The sequence below is a fragment of the Furipterus horrens genome, unplaced genomic scaffold (assembly GCF_987537825.1).
Source record: "Furipterus horrens unplaced genomic scaffold, mFurHor1.1.pri manual_scaffold_3, whole genome shotgun sequence".
Classification (NCBI taxonomy): Eukaryota; Metazoa; Chordata; class Mammalia; order Chiroptera; family Furipteridae; genus Furipterus; species Furipterus horrens.
The window spans coordinates 99507406-99524969 of NW_028327173.1; the positions used below are offsets into that span (position 1 = coordinate 99507406).

At 43.0% G+C, this 17564-nt stretch overlaps 1 protein-coding gene across 1 annotated transcript; it reads right to left on the minus strand.

The window, feature by feature from the left end:
- Window positions 1–31: 31 nt before the first annotated feature.
- IRF4 (interferon regulatory factor 4) lies at window positions 32–16099 on the minus strand. The gene is made up of 9 exons (XM_090271775.1): window positions 16034–16099; window positions 14424–14703; window positions 12842–13028; window positions 12027–12115; window positions 11223–11367; window positions 9115–9222; window positions 6281–6634; window positions 3203–3315; window positions 32–1317 (listed from the first exon to the last, which is right to left on the minus strand). Exons 2-9 carry the CDS (start codon window positions 14640–14642, stop codon window positions 1174–1176), a joined length of 1359 nt encoding a protein of 452 aa, XP_090127901.1. The 5' UTR covers window positions 14643–14703; window positions 16034–16099; the 3' UTR covers window positions 32–1173.
- Between the last annotated feature and the right edge of the window lie 1465 nt (window positions 16100–17564).

Here is a 17564-nt window from a genome sequence, read left to right on the forward strand (position 1 = left end):
GCCAAAAAATGGAAACATCCTAAGTGTCAATCAGTAAATGAACAGATAAAGAAGACGTGGTGCATATATACAAGGAAATATTATTTGTCATAAAAAAGATAAACTCTTGCTATTGACGACAACATGGATGAAACCTGAGAGCATCATGCTAAGTGAAATAAGTCAGACAGAGAACAACAAATACCATGTCATTTCATTCATACATGGAATCTGAAAACAAAAACAAACAATTAAACAAACAAAACAAAACAAACTTCTAGACACAGAGAACAGATTGGCGGTTACCAGAAAGGAAAGGGGTTGGGGGCAAGCAAAATGGATGATGGAGTTCAATTGTATGATGAAAGATGGTAACTAGACTTTTGGGGGTGATCACTCACTTTGTAGTGCATACAGATGTCAAATTACAATGTCGTACATCTAAAGTTCATATAATGTTATATAGCAGTTTTACATGGATTAAAAATAAAGAAGTACTACTCATGGGTATCCCTAATGCTTTTTGGCTCAAGAAAATAGCAACAGAGTCTACCAAATGGCTTCCAGGGGCACCCAAAGAGGAAAAGCAAACAGGGCAGTGAAAGGCAGGGCTTGGGAGCCTATTCTAGGGTGAGACCCAGGCCAGGTGGGGCAATGAGCTACCCCAAAGCTAGAAGCACTATGGCCCAACCTCAGTCAAGGATTTTGTTTCCTTCTATAAGAAAGCATTTTCTACAACATCTCTTACATGTGTTAATCCATTCTTTTGTGGGCAGAGTGGCTTCAAACTGAAATTTTACTTCCCTGAGAAACAGAACAACACTTAAGTGCTTTCATCACTCTAATTAGTGGTCAATAATACTGAAACACAAATTTTCTCAGTCTTCAAGCAAGAAATAATCCACATCAAATAAAGGATACCATTTAAGCAAATGTAAACACAATCTTTGGTTAATTTTCACAGTTATCATCAATGATGGCAATCAACAGAAGACCCTAAGACCATTTTTCCTTTTAGAACAAGCTCATCTGTCAATTAGATGGAGCTGATTTTCTACATGTATTCTTGCTGAGATTTTCCTCAAGTGCTGAACTGAAGCTCCAATTCCCAAGTTTATCAAAAGAAAAAGAGGGGGTTCAATCAGCTGTTGTTAAAGTCAGATATTTACAATGAAACAAAATCACTTGAAATTTTCATTCTTGAATAGAGGAGTGGCGAATAGATCTGTGATAATCCTCTGGGCTGCTAATATGTTCGGGCAAATCATAGCTCCTCAGGAAATGTCCACTGTTTTGTTGAGCAAAATAATATAGTTGTCTGGCTAGTAGAGGTTCAACCTTTAATGAGATTTTAGGAACACATTACTAAGATATTCTTTTTACCATTCTCCAATTGGATCATCATTAAATAACTCAATGTACGTAAGGGTATAGTAAAGTCAAGTCCAAAGTTAGGTGCTACCACACATCAAAAATCTTATACTTGTTGCCTTCTGAAAAACTAATTTTTATTAGTGCTTCCATACACCAACCTCTAAACAGAATCTAGTTATTCATGAGTTTCAATTGAAACTGAAGTTAAAGATGATACTTTGAAACATATGTTGCTGAAAAATATACATTTAGCTGAGACTGAAAAATATCGGGTAAAATGACCAAATTAAAAGTAAATTTGAGGTGATATTTAGTGTAATTTAGGCAGGTAAGTTTATTTTCCACAATTGCAGTTTGACAGGGATGAGGGGTCTCATTCTGAACAGTTTACAATTCCAGGATGACCTAGATAATCGGTTTGTTTTTTTAAACCAAAGAGAAAAGAAAAAGAAGCAAAACCAACAACAAAAACTACTATTGTGGCAAAATAAAATTTAATTGATCCCAAGTTCACCTAGTTTGGTTATTATTGTAGATTGCATTCAGCAAAAAATAAATTTACTTTCAGGTTTTCCTGAATTTATAACATCTAAGAAAACTAAATGCTTTCAGTCAATTGTGCTATTAAATTGAGCCTTTATATTATTTGATATATAGCAACTTAAACATAACTTATATAAAGTACCTGAAATAAATTAAATACAGAATAAAATGAATAGGAACTCTTGGGTGTCCACACACCCAGCTCTCTTTTCTGTACCATACAGTGTGATTTCCGGGGTCCTTGCCTGATTTACAGGAGAGCTAGTGCATCCAAAACCCTTAAAATCAGATTGATGTGGGAGTTTATCACCAGCTTCTTAAATGTTATTTATCAGTGCCAAGTTTATTTAGTCATTTAACAATCCCAGTTGTTAACAAGATTATATCAATAATTACATCAGTCATTGGAGCAGATTCATAAGAAAATTCTTAAGTCTATGGGATTATATTTTTGTTTATTGCTTGGTTGGTTTTTGATTTTATAACATTGGAGGAGTGCACGTTAAAGATTAGTGTTTTATCTTCATTTTTAATAAGAGACATTATCAGAACTAAAATATGACCTGAATTTTTGTATTATTGAGTATCATTTTTTACCTTTGCTGTTCATTATTTAGGTCCATTCATAACTCTTGAAGATATGTAGCAATGCAAAGTTTTCAAATTCAAAAGTCCTAGTTATTCAAAACATCTTTTCTGTGGCAAATTAATGTTAAATGTTATCTATATAAACCTTTTCTTTCTTTCTTTGTTTTTAATGAAAATAAGATGTTTACTTGCCAAAGTTGAACTTATCTTAAATTCTGCTACAGAACATTATACTGGTCTGATCTACTTGCATTCCTTGAAAGCTTTAGCCACCTCAAATAACACATGGCTCTTGGTTTCCAGTAATTATAAATTTTAAAAATCTAGAAATAAAAAAGGATTTGGGAAACATCTGAAGGACCTACAAAATACACAAGTCAATAAACAGCTTCCCATTTGGGAAAAACTTCTCCATCAGATGAAAATCAGAGAGCATTTTAAAAGTAATATTAAATGTGGAGAATTTTAAAGGGACACTTTTAACATCAATCCTTTTAAGTCCTTATAAAATGGGAATATGTAAAGGTTCTTGAAAAATAAAAAAGTGCAACAAATGAAGCCCATGGTTGGAGGTTATTTTGTTCACCGGATCACAATTTCTCCCTCACTGTTTTCCCAGGTCACTTGACATTTACTTTTCATTGAGACCTATCTAGCTGGAAGCCTGCCCTTGATGAACAACAGGGAAACAATCATTTGAATGTGACTGAATACTCACGTGAGCAGTGATGAGTTTCCTTTGCCTCTGGGGATCTGGAAACTCCTCCCCGAAGCACAGAGTTACCTGGAATCTTGGCAGGGGTCGTCCATGAAGAGCAAAGGCTTGCAACTCTGGAGAAACCCCCACAAGGAAAAAAAATAATAAAATATGCTCAGAACCCTCTTCATTGAGCACACCAGGTTAAAACAGCAAGCAAAAACTCTATGTTGATTCTGAAGACAGAACTAAGAATGAGCACTCTTATTTCTCTTAACTGGGGTTTTTAACTGGTAGACCCCAGATGGAAAACTAGTGTACATGTACATATGTGTGCTTTTGCGGAGAAGGCTCCAGGCCTCTCTTCAAGGGGAATACGCCTTGCAGATTAAGAAGCTTGCTTTGCAGTATTGGACCCATGAGGATGCAAAAAGTAGCAAAAAGGAGTGAAGGAGGAAGAAAAAGGAAAAGAAATGTACTCATGTTGAGGCAAAGTAATAATTTGTACAAAAAAGAAATTTTCTCTTAAAAAAATACGAATTTTCTGACTTGTCCCAGGGTTGCTTAAAAACCTCATCTCAAAACTGCTGAGCCTTCATAAACCTATATTTGTTACCCAGGACCTCTCCATGACTCAGGCCCCACAGAAAATGCTTGATGTTATCGCAGAGACTGAGCGCCAGTATGGGCACTAAGCCCAAACTGTGTGACTTTGGGCAGACTTTTCGCCCATCTTCTGGGACAGATGGTGATTTGAGATGAGAATGGTAGTGATGAAGCAATAGGGGCCCCCATATTTGTGGTTGTGGAGATCCCAAAGCCACCACTCCTGCCCTAAGGATGCAAAACAGAGAATGGAGCACTGTTGGAAAGATGTGTTCAACCCCTCACCCACATTCAAGATAACTCATGCCTATAGCTGTTCCTCTTCTTTCCGCTAGACTCAAATGTCATGTCCACAAAAGAAACATGCTTACATAGTCTCTGCTACAACTTCTGTGGAACAGAACCTGGTTACATCTTTATCAGATCCTCACCCTTGAGCTCTGCGTTGGGGGCTGTCCCTAGCAGTCTGCAAATCCTGAATGGGTAGATAGCAAAGATTTCCAACGTTCTCTTCAACTGAAGAGAAGTTTCTAGCTAACTCACTGGACTATTTGACTTCCTGCTTCTTTTTTCTTCCAGAATTCAAATCAAACCGAACCAGCTTAGTCAAAATGTATAAAAGGCATTTACACTACGGAGTCCGGGCTACACCTACACAAGCTAATCAGAACGGCGAGCTGGTACAATTCTCTGAAAAAGCCGTGCCTGAGATGCTGATAACACGAGAACCTCTGTGATTATGCAGCGCTGGTCCACACAGCTGCAGTTTTCAGGTTCTACAAGCCCCCCTTGCACCCCAGTGACCACCGCGAGACAAGAGTTTGCTGTGGACGAAAGGCACGGCTCTTGGTTACAGAAGAAGGGAAAAAGTAAACAAAACAGCTCTTGCTCACAGACAAATACTGAATTCTAGGCAAGTGAGCTGGCAGCTCGAGGATACTTGTAGCTGGCATGTCTTGCCTGCCTGCCCGCTTCTTGCCTGTATTCACCACTCAGTTCACTGTGACTCAAAGAAAAACTTACAGCCAAGTTAGAATGAGAGCACCCCGCCTTCCTAAAACATGCATGATGAGAGAAACTCAGAGCAACAAGTGCCATTTCCCTGGGCTGCCTTAATGAAAGCTCTAGCTCTGTGGTAGCTTCCAGATCCAAAGAGACCAAGATCCACAATCTTTGAGGAGACCCAAACCCAATGGGCTCTTTCAGCCTCCGCTGCAGCATAGAAAGTGCGGATGGGGCACCTCTCAGTGGCTCTTGGCCACTCTCAGGACCCCATCACGACCACTGTGCTGAGCCCCAGAACAGACAGAATAGTCACAACACTGGCTTAGAGGCAATTCTGCAGCTCAGTTAGGGAGGGGCACTCAGACCCTTGTGGCTTTTTCAGCCATGGCACAGCCGTAGGGAACCAGAGACTGGGTTCTCCCTCTTCTTGTCACACCTCTTGGGGAGGGTTAGCCATCTAGGGAAATATTTGTTTGGGGGCACGAAAAGAGAATTTGAATTAGCCTAAGCAAACTTGGGCAACTTAAACCCAAAAGGTTGAGCAAATGTTAATGGTGACAGAGCACAGAAGTGTTTCATATTTTTATTTCAAACCAATCAAATTAAAATGCACATTCCGGGAAAGAAGAGGCACAAGAAAACCCAAAGACATAGGGTGTTTCTTATGGGGCACTTTTAAAAGAATAGATTAAGGGCAAAGTAGAGAAAGAATTGGCAGTTAGCTGGTAAATTAGAACATCTTTCTCCCTCCAAAAGAAGCAGCATCAACCTCAATTGCTAAGTGGATACTTTTGATGAAGCTTCAACAATAATGTAGACAGTGGTTTCACAAAAGCCAGTCCAGGGCTAATTTAATTGTCAGAAAATCAAAACTAGGAAAACAAAATTTATTGGTTCTGAAAAACATGATTTGAAACACACATATCATAGAGATAGCTTAAAGCCTTCTCATAATTTTCTCTTTGAAAAATTAGTTCAACACACTCTAATCCTTGGCCCACCTGTGAGAGGGCATATGCATAAGCATGACCCATCTCAGAGCCAAGAATGGTAATGATATACTTCTAACAGTTGCAATTTTCCTAAGAACCTTAAAAGACCTGAAACATCAACTGATACATTTGCTGAGATCATACTTCTAATAAAATGTGAACCTTATTGCTAGGTGACCATTTGTTGAATTCCAGAAGTCTAAGTCATCAGCCTAAACTGTAGTCCCCCAAACAATCTCCCTTCTCTTTGCTATCCTTCTGCTGAAGGAGAGGAGCAGGTGATAAAAGGAGAGGTGAGATGTGAAACAAATCAGAAATCTATTCTGGAATCATGACCAGTGGGATCAGGGTATAACAGAAAGAAGACCTCTGTCCACATGCAGTGACCTGCTGTTTTTGAACCATTGTGGCAGACACACCATCACCACCTTTATTCTCTCTCTGTAAGGCTCATGGTATGAGGAGCTCAATTCTAATCGATAATTAAATACATTACCTGATAAAAACTGTTGTGTGTCAAATAGCTTGCAGGTCTGGTCTCTCTCCAGTTTGTTGGGCCGGTCGCTGCAGAGTGCCAAGGGTCCATCCCAGTAGATCCTACTCTGGCACAGTCTTTTGGCATAAAGCCCATCAGGGGCCATCCAGAGGACCACACCCCTTTCTAGGTGGCTCAGCAGTTTCTCGATGTTTTTCCTCTGACCATTGTCCTCTGGGTAGGGGAAAAGGACCTGGTCCAAATTACTGGCATCATAGGTGTGTCCATGGGAGATCCGACAGCCTTCGGGGCTGGCTGTGGTCAACTCTTTCACTAGGATTTCCCGGTAATACAAGCAGATGTGGAGCCGGCAGTCTGCAAACAGAACATTTGGGGTCAGTGCTAAGGGACCAAGAAACATTACATGCCCATCAGGATGCCAGACTACCAGCAAGAACAAAGAATATTTGGTGGGACACCAGTGCCCCAATGTGCTCAAGACTAGGAAATGCTGTATGCCTCTTTCTCTCTCCTGGAGATTCACAGACAATAAGTGATGTTAGAGAAGTCCCACAAGAAATAAATTTGATGTTGTTTAACTCAACATTTCCAAATTTATTGTACCATGGGTTTTGGGGGGTGGAGTGGGGGAAACATAACTTTCATTAGTTTTTTGCAAAATAGGTTTGACTTGTATTATAAAGCACTACTATTAAGAACTTCCTATGTCATGTGTGTGTATGTGTGTGTGTGTGTGTGTGTGTGTGTGTGTGATGGTAGTAGTGGTGATGTCTAAAATACTAAGTCATGTACCACTGAACAAAAATTCACCTTTAAGCATGGCAATCAGTTTTGACTTTGGAGAAAGTAAACTCTAAGTCTAATTTTTACTAGCAAAGAGGAAAAAAAGAGTATAATGATGCTTTAGGGGGAATAAAGAAAATATGTCCACACACCTGAAACCTAAAATATCAACATGATGTCATTAGGTTTAAAATACATATATATATATTGAGAGGCAACCACACAGTGATGTTTCTATCCTTCTCTTTCTCCTTCCCCCTCTCTCTAAAAATAAAATAAACAAACAGACAAATAAATAAATAAATAAAAACATATATATTGAAGTTTCAAGAAGGCTAAGCACTAAGACCTTAACAGTGGTGATCTCTGGGTGGTGGGAATGTGTTTATTTTTCATTTTTGCTTTTCTGATTTTTAAATTAGTTTTTACACTATGTATGCACTAATAAACTTAACTAATGTGCAAAGAAAGGAATCAATGAAAGAAATGTTCTTAAAGTCTGCTGAAATGCCACTAGGCTATGTGTTTAAGTCTGAAAAAAAACTCTAAAATGATGCTTTCTAAAAGGTGAAACAAGATAAATTCATTTATGAAATTTTGATCCTTTCAGAACTTTCTTTAAAATATTCTGCACAGGCTGAAAGGACGAAGCTAGGTTTGCACAGGTCCCCTTAACTGAAATGCAAAAGGGTTTCAGGAGTAGGCAACAGCTACCCATTGGTAACTGCAGGGGACATAACAAGGAATGGGAATGGCAGTTTCTAATAAATGCACTCAATTAATCTATTGTTCATGTCCCAAACAGAAACCCATAAAACTCTCTTATTCTTCAATGCCAGGTTTGTAGACTTAACCCACATAACTGTCTCAATTCTCCACTTCAATTTCTGCTGTTGTAAACACTGTCTGGGAGCAGCTTAATGGCGCAGTCTGATGAGAGTGGGCGTTGGCCATTAGAGGTGACTAGCAGGGCAAGTTTCATTTCATTTAATTGTCACCAGAAATCACAGGGTCACAGTGATATAAATAGCTGTTTATTTCCTACTCTTCAGGTCCTCACACAAATTTTAGGTGCTCAAGAAAAGGTTTGAAAGTTTCTAAAAACAAATACAAGCCTTCCTTCTTGGAAAATCTCCTCCCCTCCATCACTCAGGAGCATCTCAGAAGGAGGCACTAGCCTGATTCAGAACTTTGGAATAAAAAAGAACTAAACCATAAAATTACAGCTCCCCTTGGAGTGAGAAAGGTACCCAAAATCCTTGTCTCCCTGAAACTTTGAGAATTTAGCCTATTTTTTTTTTTATCACTGATGTTCAAAGAACTGGGGTTGGGTGAGGGGGATGCAAGAGAATCCAGAAGCTTAAGCTTTTCATTTTTAATATAAATACAAATCCCATTCTTAAGCAATCCAACACATTATCTAAAAAGTAAATATGCATACACCACATATGCTTAGTACACCTTGAGGTGCTTTCCTTAAAACAGATAAGATCTCCAAAGTGCCAGGTTCTTTTAGAAACGAAACTTTAAAAACCAGATCTAATTCATATATTTTTGTCAAGACATATCAAAGTTCAGAGGAAGACCATAATACTCACACAAGTGCGATGAACACAAAGCAGCCAGAACTGACATCCCCAGGAAGGGGATCAGCTTTTCATAATGAGAAACTCTGGTGCTGTTTCTTAAGAATGTATACTACACTGTGAGAGTGTTAGCTGAAGAGGGGCCTTAGGTAAATGAAACTGGAGTATTTGCATATTCTTGGAAATTCATATATATGCCAATGGAGAACTTAAAATGACTCAACCAGCATGTAGAAGTGAATCAGAATCACAGTGGGCTTCTCAGCGCTAACTGTGCTAATGCTGTTCCTCAGTCACAGAGGTGGGGCGTTCAGAGGTGTCCACACACATCCAGGCCCCAGCTGGAGGAGAGTGTGCCCACCGGCTGTGCTCACCAACCCCCCCATCAACTCCACCCAAAAGTGAGGGTGAGTGCTGCAGACACCAGCCATTTGTGGGTGCCTCCAGACCAAATGCCGCACTCACCTGAGAGGGCCAAGGCTTCGGCAGACCTTATGCTTGGCTCTATGGGGATTCCAGAGGCCTGGGACTCAGGCGGGGCACAAGCATAAAAGGTTCCTGTCACCTGGCAACCTGCGTTTGCAAATAGAAGTCAGAGTTTGTTTACAGGTAGGTAGGCTTCCACTCCCTGAGTTGTGGCCACTCAACTCCCCTGGGAAAGGAAAGGGGTGCACCAATCCTGAGAGTGAAGGGCTGCAGGCTGGCCCTCCAGTGTTGACCACTGGCTCTCTTAACAAACAAAGACAAGCTGCAGGTCCAATGGGAAAAACGAAAAAGGAGGAAGGAGCCTTTTCACAGCTTTGGAAGGAAACTCCGAACTCTCTCTGTCATCGCCCTCCACCCCTTTGTTAGTTAATGCCTCCATCATCATACATTTGTGTGTGTGTGTGTGTGTGTGTGTGTATTGAGAACATTTAAGATCTACTCTTTTAGTAACTTTTAATATCAAATGTCATACAGTATTGTTAACTATAGTCACCATACTGTACATTAGATCTCCAGAACTTATTCATCTTATAATTGGGAGATTGTAGTCTTTGACCAACATTCCTCCATAACTGATAATCAGGGAAACTGAGACTCAGAAAGATGAAGTGATTTGCCTCTGTTCACACAGCAAGTTCACAGAACTGTGAGCTCAGGTCCACAAGAGTTCTCATGCCAAAGAACCCAATTAAAACCTTGCACTTTATTTAATGTCACCTAATGCTTCAAAATATATCTGCCTATTTCATCTTTTTGCACAGTTCTAGACATTGTCTATTTACTGAAATTATTAGTTCAGTAGAGCCAGATGCACTGTACATAGGTCTGAATTTCAGCACAAGTTTAATGTTTGCTAATTCCTCTGCTATGATATGGAAAACCAACCCTTGCTGCAAATCATTCTTGAAAAGTTAATAAAACTGAATTCCAAGTTCTTTTGTAAACATGTTACTTAATACAAACTTTAAATAATGGTGTACTTCTGCAATACCATAAGCCAACAGTGCCCAGAACATAACTAGAAAAAGAGGAACAGACAAAATAGTCCTAGAATGTACAAAAAAATCTATGTGTTGACTCTTCTCAGGATTTCTATTTAAATAACTAACTCAAGAGGTTTAAAGCATGGTTGTGCTGTATTGAACATACCACCTGAATTTTTTTTTTCACTTAACTAATTAGTGCTTTTGCTGAGAGATCTCATCTTGAAGTCTGGGGAACCCCTACAAGCATGAACCTCATATAATCCAGAATGATCCAAAACCAACACTAGACATCGTGTGGAAACTTTTTATGTTTTTCTAACACTATTTATTCATTCCTTTCTTATTAACATCTCTAATTCCAAGAACAACTATAATGGGCACCCCATTGTTTAAGAGAAAGATACTAGCTCACAATCTCCTGGTGTCCCTATAGAGGGAGGGGTTGGGCACAGCTATAGCAAACCCATTTTGTGGATGTGTAGACAGAAATATATCAGCTAAATTTTGTGGCTCTCAGTCATTATTAAGGGACAATCTAGGAGGAAAAACTGCTAAAATCTACTGTATTTTGCTGAATATTAAAAATAAAGCTTAGGATTATTCAATGAGGAGGAAACTGTTAACCTTTTGAACAGATAATTTAACAAACACAGCTAAGCAGTTTGACACCTGACATCTCCTGTCTTAAGTGAAAGGCTGGGCTTTGGTATTTAGAGATCAAGGCTGAATGCCAGCTTTACTTTCCTAGAGCACATTCCTGTGAGCTCACCTCTATAAAATGGAGCCTTTTTTAGCTACTTGAGATGACTGCTGTGATGTTTAACTAAGATTCCACATGAGGTAGTTACTAGCATGGCCCTGGCACATGGTAGGCCCAGCGTTGGTAAACCTGGGCATCCTTCCTCTGAGGACCTTACCATCTCACAGGAGAGAGAAAACTCTCCTTCACTGCATGTGAAGTTTTTCCCAGCAGTCCTGATAAGGGGAAAGACTTGTGGCTCTGCCTAGAAGGAAGTATCAGGAAAGACCAAGGCCCTTGGGCCATATTTGCTCTGCTGGGTTAGTGGCAGCCACAGGAACCAGCCTCAGCACAGTCCTTACCATTTTCACAAGCCGGGCCTTGCCAGTGGTGGCTTCGGGGTCCAAATGTCATAGGACATTGATATGGGATTTCAGGGTGGGGCTGGTCAGGGATGTACTCCCTCCAGCTTCGGTCGTGGGGTGGCATCATGTAGTTATGAACCTGCTAAAGATGTGAAAGCAACCAAATCAGCAAAGACCATTTCCTGGCATTGGAAAAGGAGAGCAGATTCTTCCATATCCTTCTAAACTCCTCAGGCAATCTATTCACTGGCTGCAGCCCAATCATTTTATCATTTGAAAGACTCTGGAGTGAATGGCTCATCACCCTAGGTGAAAAATAGCCATGAAGAATCAAAAAAGCACAGTGGAGACAGTGTTGTAAAGTAATGATCTATGTAAAACTTCATCATATGGTTAAACCTGGCACCAAAAGTACTGTAAGGAAATTAGCTCTATTTTCCCCACCAAAGTTAATATGACAGAGCTGTAATTCATGTCTGAAAAGTCTAAAGAGATCAGCTGCCCTGTGGGTTCACATGATATAAAGTACTTCTTCCAAAAATCTTCAACTTCCACAATAGGTCCGGTTCCCAGAGAATTTCAGAATCATTAGTAGAAGTCTATACCAACAGGCAGGCACACCAGCTCCTCCCTTACTTAAAACCAACACTGATAACAACACCAGGTTGAATGTGGGACATTCATTCAATGACAAGGGATTTGGTTTGCTTGTTTGACTAAGAGCAAAAACAGTTTTGCTGTTTTTGTTTGGGTATTTTTTCCCAGCCTCGCCTACTAGAAGCCCCGCACCCTCTACCATACCTGAGCTGGGAGTGAGGTGTAAGGCGCTGTCATGGTGTAGGGGTGGCTCATGGTCATCTGTGGGTCATCTAGAGTGAGCTGCTTTGCTCCTATGTGTTTTTGCAAAAGGGAAATAGCACAGTGTGAAAAAAGGAACTGACATAACTAAATATCAAATCTAAGAAAAATACCTGAGGATTTAATTCCTCGAATGCATAATAATGTTGACAAATAAGACATTTTTTTCAGCAATTCCCTTGGGTGATTATTTGTTCATTTGATTAAACTGATTTCTACAAGGTCCTGCTGTGTGTGAATGCAGCTGTGTGTGATAGAAAGGACCCCACCAGCAAAATATTCTGCAAATGATGTCACCTGTAGGGTTTGTTTAAAATGCAGATTCCTGGGCTCTACTCTGACAAAATGTCAGAATCTTGGAAAGAGGGAATCTGAATTTTAATAAGCATTCCAGCAACCACAGTACACTTTAAAAGTTGACATTTTTATTTCTATAAATAGTAGCAACATATGGAAGTTTTCCATTTTTAGTTGGGGAATTGGGCCCATAACTTAGTAGAATTAACTGGAAAACACACACATGTGCATACACACAGGTAGAGACTTGGAGTCTGAGAAAGTATCCTACACTAATACCACAAGAATTTCAATTAATGATCCAGAGAACTTGGACCAATGAGCCTACTAGGCTTGAACATGAAGCAGATGGCAGGCAGGCTATGAAAAAACAAAAATAGAAAAGTGAGCTTCGGAATGAAATTAAGCTGTTACAAGTGTCTGACTGCCCATATTCTGTGACCCCAAATCGGAAGTCCCACCTTTTTTGGCTCCCTCAGGAACAATCCTGTATACTTTGTAGGGGTCTGAGATGTCCAGCTGGCTCCTCTCTACCAGTTCCTCAAAGTCATTGCTCTTGTTCAAAGCACATCTTAAACGTGTTTTCCAGGTAGGAGGGTCTGGCTTGTCAATGCCTTCTCGGAATTTCCCTTTAAATAGTGCCCAAGCCTGGTGAGAAAGAAGAGGAAAAAAGTTAAAATATAGGTCTTTTAAAAAAGAATCTGGGAATTGTATTTCTAAAGAAAAAAATGATGCTTCAGGGCTTCAAATTTATACTGTCATTCCAAATGCAGGATAGAAACATACCAGGTATCTTCTATGTACAATATTGGTCTCTATCATTGCTGAGTTGAAAACAAAGTGGCTTGAACATTCTCTTAAGTATTTGTGAAGTATGGGTAAGATGTAAAGGAGCCCTGGAGAAGGACCTATTCACCCAGTTTCTGAAGCCAGTTTGATTGTAACTAGGGACAGAGCTTTGGAATGAGCTTCTCTCATAGAGCCCATCTGATCTGATAGACAGTCTGAGAGCAGATTCCCTGAGGAAGTCCCCTGTGCTTGCTCTGTCCACAGGTGGTGGGGATGGGCCCTAATGCACATTCACTAGGTAAACTGCTCTATGGGAAAACAGTCATGAGGGGAGCACACACACGGACAGAAGGATCCCGAGAGAGGCTCAAGACAGAGATCCTGGAGGGAGAGGAATAAAGGAGGAGAAAGAGAACGGGAGAAACTCAAAAGGCTGGGGACTGGGGTTACGCAGAGAGAGAGACAGAAACTTAGAGAAAATTTTCCAGAGAAAGAGACTCAGAAAGAGGGAGTCAGACGGAGGCAGAGAGATAGGGAAGGAGAAACAAAGATGGAAGGGCCCAAAGAGAACTGAAAGGAGAGAGTGCGGAGAGGGCCGGCAGCAGAGAGACTGAACCAAAGCGAAAAAAAAAAAAAAAAAAAAAAAAAAAAAAATTCGGAGAGACAAATAGCGAAAAGATAGTGAAACATATTGAGAGTGAAAGAGACAGAAAAACAGACTGACTCCAGCACACCCAAGGGCACTCACAGAGACAGAGACAAAAAGAGACAAAAAGTAATCAGAGGAGGCAAGGAAGGATCCAGAGGTACAGAAAGAGGCTTGATGGAAACAGAGAAGCCCATACAAATTAAACCACTAACATTCAAGCCTGTGCCCTGAGATGGCTGACCTGCCCTGGTTGAGCCAACAGGTCCTTCCCTGCTACTGGAAGCTTCTGACTCCCTGGGTGTTGCTTACACCACACGTTAGGGATTGGGCTCGGGTCCTGGTCCTCTAGTTGTTGAAATCACTAGTGAAGCTGAAACTTCCCTTCTCTTAGGGCTTTGGCCCTTCGACACCTGATGTTCCCTGGCTGCCCGCCCAGCTGGGACCACCCCTTCCAATTGGTCTTGTGCAGGTACCCTTCCCTCTGAGAATCACCGGGCGGGCTCACCGGCCGCGGACTGGGCTCACCGGAGAGTGGATTCGGGAGCCGCCAGGCTCTCTGCAACCCCACCCCGATCCCGACCGCGGGCTCTCCACGTGTGTGAAACCTTAAAGAGGGCGGCGTCCTCTTCGCGGTTGTAGTCCTGCTTGCCCGCGTGCTTCCAGGGGATGCGGAAGATGCTCTTCTCCTCGTTCTCCCACACTAGCCCTGGGTACTTGCCGCTGTCGATCTGGTCGATCAGCCACTGACGGAGCTTCCCGTTGCCGCAGCTCACAGAGCTCATGCCGAACTCTCCACCTCGGCTGCCACCACCCTCCAGGTTCATGCCCAGCGCGCCAACTGCCGCCCTCTCGCGCCCAGGATCTGCCTCCAGCACACACTCTGAGCTGCAGGGGAGAGGAAGGCCGCCCTTAAGTACCACGGCGCAGCGCTCAGAGTACCCTGTCCCAAACCGCCCTGGTGATGACCAGGAGGCCCCGGAGTCCCCAAGGCAGAGAGACTCGCGCTGCGCATTGGGTATCATCAAAGGTCCCTGAAAGAAGACACCTTCTCAGCTGACCCGGGTTCGTCCCCCTGGCAGGGACAATCCTATCAACTCCCGAACGCGCCTTCCACGGACTCTGTCTTCCTACCCCATCCTCTAGACTCTCGTTCCTGTTACGCACTCCACAGCCCAGATATAAACTCCTGCCTTCGCGCGCACACTCATCTAGCCGCCACCCTTCTTGGCACTCCTTTTGTACACTCGTAGTTCCCGCTACTTTTTGCCCCATCCCTGATCTATTGTCAGTCCACCCTTCCACTGTCAGTTTCCACCCTTGCCTACTTCCCACTTCACATTCCCTTGGTAACCCTTGCGCGCCAATTTCGCACGCAGGCTAGCCTACAGTCGGGTCGTTCCAGGCGCTCAGCATCCAGCAACTCGGCTCCGGGCCTTCTCCCGCACGAGTACCTGTGTCCCAGGAATACCCCTGAGCCCTCGCCAAAAAGCAAGGATCAAGAAGGCCCTAAGGGCAACAAACAACAGTGACCCTGCCCTTGGCAAGGAGCGCAGCCAAGTAGCGGGAGATAACGGTGGCGCGTGTAGTGTCAGCCCGACCCTGGAGGCCCGCGAAGGAGAGAGGCTGTAGGGAAAGCGAGGGGCCAGAGAAGACTGGGTTTGGGGCTGTAGAGCTCAGGCCCCGAGTCCCCAAATTTGAAGCTCCTTGTTCTCTAACACCCGCCAGGGAACAGCGCAGGAGGCCGCAGTGGGTTTGGGTCCTTTACGAAGGAGCAGGAGAAAGGGCTTCAGAGTAAGGAGCTCTCCCCTGCGGGAAAGCCTGCCTTTCCGTGTGGGTGCCTTCGACGATGGCCCTGTCTCGGCCACTCCTGAGAAGCTATCTCGTTCTCCCATCTGGTCCAGCGCGTGCCACCGCCCCGTTCCGGCCCGCGCTGGGCCGCCCCGCAGACTGGTGGGGGCACGGGAGCGGAGAGAGCCGGTGGAGATGCTCGGGCAATGACCCGGGGGCCCTCCACAGAGCCCGCGCAAAGGCCTTGAGCCCTGAGCACACGGGTGGGAGTCAGGACTCCCTCAAGGGGAGCGTACTTCCTTTCGGCTCCGAAGCTGGGGTCTCTTGAGCTGCCTCCGAGATGGTCCCCGGGACATCTGGCCTCTCACTCAGGGTTCTCTGTTGTGCCAGCCTCACATCTATGCTCCAGCCCGACCCCAGATCTTACCTTGTCCGGGACTCGGAGCTAAGGGCAGCAGTGGGTCCCAAGTTCAAGTGCTGAAACTAAGACACCGAGGTGCGAAAGAGGAACTTCAAGAGCTTAAAAGCCGCGCTGGGGCGGAGCCTGGGGCGGGGCCGGGCTGATCGCGCCCGCTAGGGGCGGGGAGGGGGCGCTGCGAGCTGAGAGCAGGGCCAGGCAGGCGAGTCCCGGTCCAAGGTTTCTGGGGCGCCCACGCACGAGGGTCGGCCGCTGCTAGGCTGGCTGTCTCCCGCCTCGAGCTTTTCGAGCTGGGAACGCGTGGCCTCGACGACCCTCACTCCCGGTGGTTTCCTGAGAGGGGCAAGGCGCGAAATGGGGACCTCGCCATTGCTCCAGGACCTGCGGGTGGCCGGTTGATAAATAATAACAGCCAAACGACTGCTACGCGTTTAGGGCGGGAAGGAGGAGGTGTGTAGGAGCAGGAATCTGCTGCGAAGGGGACTACGCTTGCAGAGCAAGTAATCAAAGACAGAGGTATTGTCCATATTGAAGAACCGTGGATGAGTGAGGGGCATCCTTGGTTCCGCCGCTGTCCCCAAGAACTCTGCCCCCTCTGCGGTGTCTAAAGAACAGAGTGCTCATTAAAAAGAAAGGGGCGGAGGTGGGGTGGAGAAGAAAGAAGAAGAAAAGAAAAGAAAAAAGAAAAGGAAATGGCCCAGATCCCTTGAGCTATAAACTGTGGTTCAAATACGGTCAGCATATTTGAAATACTCATTACTTTTGCATTTATTAAACTGGTGGATTGAGGTGACTCAGAAGACAGTGCATAGCCCCCAAAGTTTCAACTGCAGGTACATGGAGTTGAGGGAGTGATCCCGAAGTTTCCAAGTGCCTATTTGCTTCTGGACTTAAGTTCATCTTAAAATGAGAGAGTTTTAACCTCAACCTGGTAAGAAGCAATTTACTAGTGGAGTATAAATGTCTAGAATAAGAATAATGTTTTTTAAGTGGACCAGAAATTCTAATTAATTTTCCAAGATGTCTTTAATGTCAAAATTAATTCCCTGAACACCTGCTCAGTAAACTTTCACTTCAGCATTTTGGATACTCTAAGCATGTTTATTTACTTAGCAATTTCAGGTAAAATGTCAGCTCACTAGTTTCTATATGATTTTAGACCACCAGCACCCCAGGTCAACTTACAACATTTGAAAAGCTTTTGATTTCACTTATTTCTCAGTTTTTCTTTTAATCTCATATGATGGTTCAATGTTTCCTACCCCTCTCCCCCATAAAAAACACTTAAGTTTATCTAGAACAAAATAGGCAGTGAGATATAGATTAGGTACACTTTTCCTCAAACACATGGACTTTCTCAGAAATTAACAGTATGACATTTTTATTCACTCAGGCAAATTTTTCATTATCAGAATCTATGTAATAAACAACAGGATTTTTTTCAAAGAAAATACTGGTCACCACCTGTTCTTCTTTCCTTGTCCTTTCAGAGATTCATTCATTCAACAAATACATTTTGAGCACCTACTCCTTTGTCAGC